At 33.0% G+C, this 7950-nt stretch overlaps 1 protein-coding gene across 1 annotated transcript; it reads left to right on the top strand.

Annotated features, from left to right (window-relative positions):
- Positions 1-1928: 1928 nt before the first annotated feature.
- LOC133317311 (indole-3-acetic acid-amido synthetase GH3.5-like) lies at positions 1929-4252 on the top strand. The gene is made up of 3 exons (XM_061519175.1): positions 1929-2245; positions 2670-3580; positions 3666-4252. Exons 1-3 carry the CDS (start codon positions 1929-1931, stop codon positions 4250-4252), a joined length of 1815 nt encoding a protein of 604 aa, XP_061375159.1.
- The last annotated feature ends 3698 nt before the right edge of the window (positions 4253-7950 follow it).

Below are 7950 nucleotides of genomic sequence, written 5' to 3'. Positions count from 1 at the left end.
TAAATTTATTAAACTTGAATATGCAATGCTTACAAACTCAAGTATGTATAACAATATACAAATAGTACTCTTCCCATAAAAAAATTATTGGAAACAAAAGTAACATAAAAAAATTGCACAAGAATTATTATCCCCCAATGAAAAAAAAAGCTTGTCAATAAGGATAAAGTCCCATTGGTGCACGTGTCAACCTATCAGTTTTATATCCAGCAGCTGGCCGGTGCCATTTGGATACTTCAACAAGAAAACCCAATTATCTACCGAAAATGATACTTACACACTCTTAAGTCTTAACTACTAAAAAAAATTATATTTACACTTTATTTTTAAATATTTTTCATTTCATCTTCTTAAGAAATAAAGAAGTAAAGAGTATTTTAAAATATTAATTTTTTTTATTAAAAATATAAAATAATGTATAATATATTTTTTTTCTGTTTTTACCGTAGCACTTCAAGCATGGATGCCGTTATTTCACCTGTTACCGGTAATACCAATTAAATGAAGGGTTGCCGGTATTGCGTTGGACATCCGCACTTCAAGCATGCAGGTCATGGGCTGCCTTAACACCGTGTTTACCGGATCTACTGGTTGATTATTTCAGTTTTATCCCACAAAATTTTTATATAAGTTAGACTAATAATTATATAGAGTTTCAAAATTAATGTTTATTATAAATATTATCTACCGCCCACAAGCCTGTGCCCCCTGTATCACAAAATTTGCACAATACGTAAAACTCAAATTTACTTAAGTTTTGAACCATTCTATTTTATTTTATTTTTTTTTAAACTTTGAAAATGGTTTAGCTGTTTTCCTTGTGCGATAAGCACATCCTACTCGAATATGCATTTTGCACTACCCAAAAGCAGGGGAAACAAAATTGAGTTTGACATAATTACGGATTCCTTTTTTTTCTCTCTAGTGTGTCCGATCTACTACGAGACAAGGGATACATAGTCATATAGGTTTGTCTTATTCATTGTTTGATACTAGGGTCCCATAGCAACATGACATTTCAAAGTGACTGCTTCTGCATGCCTTTTTGTTTTTACTATTCCATCCTCCTGTCTATCTTTTAAAAGCGGCATGTGAAGGTATATACATCTTGAAATTATCAAACGTTATTTGCACATTTTTTTATTATATTATTTTTTAATAATAATAAAATAAATATACTTTTTTTTTTCACAAATAAATACATAAAAAATATTGTAAAAAAAATGTGTTAAAATCATTTCTCTCTTCGGAGAGTATGCTAGGTCAGTTCCATTTGAAATTTGTGTATATCTTCTGAATTCTTCTTCTTTTTTTCCTCCCCATTTTTCATAACAAGCCAAATTCAAGTCATCTTGATAGTCCTTCAATTTTTTCACAGTGGCCGAAGCTTCAAAACATGACAAATTGACAATAAATGAAAGTTGTATATGCTTTGGCATGAAATGAAGAGTTTTGTTTATACTTTATACGAATTTAATTTTACGTAAAGTATCGGAAAATATTTCCAATACTTTGTATTACATATTACTTACGGAAAAGTTGAAAAACATATACTCAAAAAACCGATCAAAAAGTTGTTGAAGTAAAACAAATAAAATTTATTTACCGAATTTTTTTTTTTAAATATTCATGAATTTTTGAGTAAAAGAGGAAAACGAAAGTGATAAAGGGATGCATATCCGATTCCAACCTCTACTCTTGTGTGTATTGATTCATGGTCCCTACTCTTACGCCAACCCAGCTTGAAATGTGCCTCTATATATACCACTTTTTCTTTCCTTTCACCTCACTTCCAACAACACCATCTCCTCCTTTCTAAACAATCTCATATAGTCTTATTCTTATTCTCTCTAGCTTTGTTCACCTTGATCTCTCCCTCTATAAACACATACTTGAGTTCTTTCTCTTTAACATCACAAAGCATCATCATGCCAGAGGCTCCTAGAGACTCCACCATAGACTATGACCTCTCAGAGAAGAACAAGAAACTTCTTGACTTCATAGAGGTTCTTACTGCTAACCCTGATGAAGTCCAGAAGAACACCCTCGCCGAAATCCTCTCCCTCAATGCAAACGTTGAGTACTTGCAACGACATGGTCTCAATGGCCACACAGACCGTGAGACCTTCAAGAAACTTGTGCCTGTCATAACCTACGAGGATGTCCAACCTGACATTAACCGCATCGCCAATGGTGACACTTCACCAATCCTCACCTCAAAGCCCATCTCAGAGTTTCTTACTAGGTACCCTTAATTTTAATGACAAAACTCCTTTCTTTCCTTTTTTTTTTTTTTTTTTTTTTATTGTTTGGTTTTGGTCTAGGTGGAAAGATTATATATATATATATATATATATATATATTTTTTTATGTTTGTTATTTTGAGTGTGAGCCTTGAAGTAGCTCTACGAAAATAGTCCTTTTGCAGCTCCATTGATTTCAGTCTAAAAATAATCATTTTGCAAAAATACATGACTAAGGCCAAGATTGTTCTTTTGTGACGGAAGGTCACGGATTTGAGTTTAATAAATAGTCTTTATGTAATACATTATATAATTAACCTCACCTATACTCTAGCATGGAGATTTACCATATATTTATTATTTCATTTTATGTTGGATATATGGTTTGGCTAAATTAATGGGTTTGGATGTTTTTGGTTTTTGTAGCTCTGGGACTTCTGGGGGAGAGAGAAAGTTGATGCCTGCAATTGAAGAGGAGTTTGGGAGAAGGTATATACTGTATAGTCTTTTGATGCCTATAATGAGCCAGTTTGTTCCTGATCTAGAAAAAGGGAAAGGAATGTACCTAATGTTTGTAAAGAGTGAGTCCAAAACACCTTGTGGGATCGTGGCTCGCCCAGTTCTCACAAGCTTTTACAAAAGCTCCTATTTTAGAGACAGACCCTATGACCCATACACAAACTACACAAGCCCAAATGAGACTGTGCTCTGTCCTGATTCCTACCAAAGCATGTATTCCCAATTGCTTTGTGGTCTTTGCCAAAACAAAGAGGTGCTCCGTGTGGGGGCTATATTCGCCTCTGGCTTCATTCGTGCTATTCACTTCCTTGAGAAACATTGGACCCTCTTTTGCAATGATATTAGAACAGGAACCATCAACCCCTTAGTCACTGACACCTCAGTTAGAGAAGCTGTCATGAAGATACTCAAACCTGACCCAAAACTTGCAGATTTTATCCAAGCCGAATGTAGCAAGAGTTCCTGGCAAGGTATAATAACGAGGTTGTGGCCAAACACAAAATATGTTGATGTTATTGTAACTGGGACAATGTCACAGTACATTCCTACATTGGATTACTATAGCAATGGCCTCCCACTTGTGTGCACAATGTACGCTTCAAGTGAATGCTATTTTGGGGTCAACCTCAACCCTCTTTGCAAACCAAGCGAAGTTTCTTACACCCTCATCCCAACCATGTGCTACTATGAATTCTTACCAGTTAACAGAAGCAATGAGATCACTGGTTCTCTCAATGAGAAAGAGCAGCAAGAATTGGTGGAGCTTGTTGATGTCAAGCTTGGCCAAGAATATGAGCTTGTAATTACAACTTATACTGGTGAGTTTCTGAATGATATAAAATGTTAATAATATGATTTTAATTGGATTTACTAATGAATATGAGTATTGTGTGACAATTTCAGGACTTTATAGGTACAGAGTTGGTGATGTCTTGAGGGTGGCTGGATTCAAGAACAAGGCTCCTCAATTCAACTTCGTTTGCAGAAAAAACGTTGTCCTGAGTATAGATTCTGACAAAACGGACGAGGTTGAGCTTCTGAATGCAATGATGAATGCTAGGACACATTTGGTGCCATTTGATGCAGATGTGGCTGAGTACACTAGCTATGCAGATACAACAACAATCCCAGGGCACTATGTGTTGTACTGGGAGCTTACCCTCAATGGATCAACACCTATTCCACCATGTGTGTATGAGGATTGTTGCTTAACCATTGAGGAATCATTAAACAGTGTGTACCGCCAAGGTCGTGTCTCAGACAAATCAATAGGGCCACTTGAGATCAAGATTGTGGAAAATGGTACATTTGACAAGCTCATGGACTATGCCATTAGCTTAGGGGCATCAATAAACCAATACAAGACCCCAAGATGTGTGAAATTTGCCCCTGTTGTGGAGCTTTTGAACTCAAGGGTAACATCAAATTATTTCAGTCCTAAATGTCCAAAATGGGTTCCAGGTCATAAGCAGTGGATCAATCAGAACTGAAGAATCTAATCATGGACTATTATGTATCTGGCTCTTAGCTTTGGACATCTTAGTGAAAAGTTAATTACTATATTTAGGTTAAATGTATGTTTAAAATTAAAAGCTTCTTTAGTTCCCCTTTTCTTTCCAATTTATAGTTGTTTCTTTGATCTTAGCCACTGTAAAATGCAACTCCCGTTTCAAAAAAAAAAAAAACAATAAAAAAACTTGTGTTTTTTTTTATCCAGTTGAATAGTTTTCTTTTTATTTCTCATCTTTTTACCTTTATAGCAACATCATCAATTCATCATAACATTCGGTTAGAAATGGCTTTCACAATTGTAGCTAGCAAATCATACATGCCCAATTGCCTGGTGAAGAGGCATGGAGTTATTTCCTATTTTGGAAACGAGAAAGCCATCACTTCTGAACTTTCTCTTTCTAATAGTTTTCGGGAAAAAGCATTCCCACTTCCCCCCACTCTACATCTATTTAAGGCCATCTAATCAATCAATCGCAGTGAAATAATAAATTATTGAAAATAATATGCAAAATCAACCTGTTTCACTTTGCTTTGCCTTATGAAAGAGACTATTCAGCAAACAAATTTTGCAATTTGATTAAGACTTGTCAAGTACCATTGTTGTCCATAATTCATCTTAGTGGGAGAGAGAAAAGGGATAAATAATAAGATTAAATATTCATTCTGGTCGGTAACAAAATATATGGTCTCCACTTTAGTTCCTTATAAAAAAAAATTAGTCGATTGGTCCCTAACAAATTCAAAGTGGACCCATTTAGTTGAAATTGTGGTCCCTCACAATTTCAAAAAAGACCCATATTAGTCCCTCAAAATGACTAAAACGGGTTCACTTTAAATTTATTAGGGACCAACTGACTAATTTTTTTTATAAGGGACTAAAGTAGAGACTATGTTTTTTGGGTCTCAGAGACCCAAAAGGGTATTTACTCAAATAATAATAAAAAGCTAAACATATTTTAATTAATAAATCAAATTTATACTAATTTATTTTAAAAATTCACTAGATAAATAATAAAAAAAATTAAGTATATAAGTAATTTTAGAGAAAATTATGTTACAACCAAACAATCACACATAGAATTACAAAACAGAGAAGAGATAACAGATAAGTGAAGAAAAAATGAAAATATAAATTCATCTTAATTATTTTAACGTGGGCTAAATTCAGCAATATTTTATTATATTTTTTTTACCATACTCATTACAAACCATATGTTTATAAGGAGGCATTTGGCAGATGAAAAAAAAATTTTGTCCGAGAATCTCAATTTTCAAAAATATAATTTTTACATTCAGTTTACAATAATATCTGAAAATTAAAAATTTAAAAAAATTTAATTTTTTAGAAATCTCTAAGAATCCCACGTACCAAATGGGCCCTAAAGGAAATATAAATAGGCTTAAAAATTTTAAACAACATTACCTATTTATCAACTCAAACCGAAATTATTAAAAAAATATGAACAATATTATCCAAAATATTGATAAGCTCATGGTGAATCGTGATGGCTGGGAATGAGTCCGATTCACACACTCTCTCTCTCTCTCTCTCTCTTGATGTCTCTTTAACAAATAGTTGTTGTGTCAGATTCTGTCGCTAAATCAAGGAACTAAAACCATGTGTGTATTAAATGAAACTTATGAAAGGGAAGGACATCCGTTCAAGGTTAAAGGTTTAAGGTTTGGTTCTCTAGCAATTCCAAATGCAAACAAAAGGGAATTTGTGTGCTTGCTTCGAAATTATAAGTTGGTAACTGCTGGCAAATGAAGCACACAAGGCCAATTCTATGATAATCTCTGCCGTATAATGTCTCACTCTGTGCCCACCAGGACCAGCCCCCATCATCTCTGTTCTCGCCAGAAAATCACAGCAGTAGTCAAAAGAAGAGGGTAGAAGTTAAGTTACTGTACTGTAGTGGCTAAGAGTGGATAAGTTAGAAATCAGAGTGTGATTCCCTGTTTGCCACAATATGTGAAAACAAACAAGAACCAACAGGTTGTTGTTTCCCCGTTTGTCATCATTTGTGAAAACAAACAAGAACAGCTTTTTGTTTTTCAGGACATAATCATGTAGCCCTCTAGACAAATTCAGAAAAAAGAGACAAAATTTTTCAGAGGCAAATGTTCCTGCTTAGACGGATAAAGCATTATATGCTGTTCAAAATGCTTGAGACACCTTTTTTAATTCTGTCACTTGACATTTAACTCAATTTCTTTTAAAATATTTATTATTTAAAAAATTGTTTAAAAATAAAAAATATATATTAATATTTGTAATTCTTGTATATAAGATAATAGAATCGTATATTCATGTAAGATTAGATAACATAATGAAAGTGAAATAAAAAAGATAAAGTAAAAAATAGAACGTATGAAAGAAAATGATTTTTTAGCATTACTCAAAAATCCTGAGCAGTGGCAAAGAAGATAAGGTTCGTACATGCACATTCATGTTTTGTCTTCTCCACATCCTTTTCAATTTCCCTATCCACTGTTCTGTATGACATTCTAAAAAAATTCTAAGGTGAGTTCCCCTCCCTTATAATTGTAGTATGAATCTTTACTTATTTTAAATATTATAGCATGGTTTTATTATTCAATGCCAATCACAAAGTCTTTTTTTTCTATTAAACACTGTTGGGACCGAACACACACAACTGCAAATCAAAAAGAAATAATGGGAAGAAAAGTGGAGATATAAATTTATCTTGATTTTTCAATTGTGAATTACGTCCAGCAATATGCATTATGTCATAATCAAACAATGATAGTTTAGTTGACGTTAGGGAATTGAATACGCATGTAGTCGATTATTCTCAATATCATCTTTGAAAAAGGTTTAAAGTTTTAATCTCGGGATCCGTCCCGAATTGGACTAGTTGCAAAGTAATGAATTGATTGAAATATCTTAAAAAAATAGAGTAAATACCATTTTTGGTCCTCAGCAAATTTCACGATGTCCACTTTAGTTCCTAGCAAATAAAAAGGTCCATCGTGGTCCCTAAGAAATTCAAAATGAGCCCATTTTAGTCTTTTTAGGGACTAATATGGATCTTTTTTGAATTTGTGAGGGACCACGATTTCAACTAAATGGATCTATTTTGAATTTCTTAGGGACCACGATGGGCCTTTTTATTTCCTAAGAACTAAAACGGGTATCGTAAAATTTGCTGAGGACCAAAAATGATATTTACTCAAAAACAATGCACTATGTCATCTTTATCGTACTCCTTATAACACTCAATTTACAAGGTCGATTTAAATAAGTTTAAAACCCCTAAATAACAAAGGTTATAAACATCGTCAAATGTGAAGTATGAGTCGTAGCCAACAATATTATATAAAATTTGTTCAATTTTTTTTTTTTTGATAAATAAAATTTATTAGTACATTTTGACGCTGAAATGGTCAGATGAAAAAATTATACAGATTTTTTGAAACATTAATATTGGTTTCACTTCATAATTAAAGAAATAAAAATTAAAGGTAGTTATAAGAAAATATATAAAAATAAAAGGAATACTAGTATATATTCCCACCCAAAATGACAAGAGCCTAATATCTCAAATCACTACAAGAAAAAAGTTTATTTGTGACAAAAAAGGTCGTCATAATTTTTGTCACAAATGACAATTTTTGACACAAATAATCAAATTTCGTCACAAATAAATTTGCG

The sequence above is a fragment of the Gastrolobium bilobum genome, unplaced genomic scaffold, assembly GCF_033153095.1.
Source record: "Gastrolobium bilobum isolate Gb01-03AN ecotype WA unplaced genomic scaffold, APGP_CSIRO_Gbil_v1 utg3449, whole genome shotgun sequence".
Classification (NCBI taxonomy): Eukaryota; Viridiplantae; Streptophyta; class Magnoliopsida; order Fabales; family Fabaceae; genus Gastrolobium; species Gastrolobium bilobum.
This window is presented reverse-complemented; position numbering and strand designations above follow the sequence as displayed.

What these genes read in the sequence shown, in the direction of transcription:
- LOC133317311 (XM_061519175.1), top strand. Translation starts at nt 1,929, where the DNA reads ATGCCAGAGGCTCCTAGAGACTCCACCATAGACTATGACCTCTCAGAG. An exon ending in ATCTCAGAGTTTCTTACTAG is followed by an intron (nt 2,246 to 2,669) that starts GTACCCTTAATT and finishes TGGTTTTTGTAG; the next exon opens with CTCTGGGACTTCTGGGGGAG. An exon ending in TGTAATTACAACTTATACTG is followed by an intron (nt 3,581 to 3,665) that starts GTGAGTTTCTGA and finishes TGACAATTTCAG; the next exon opens with GACTTTATAGGTACAGAGTT.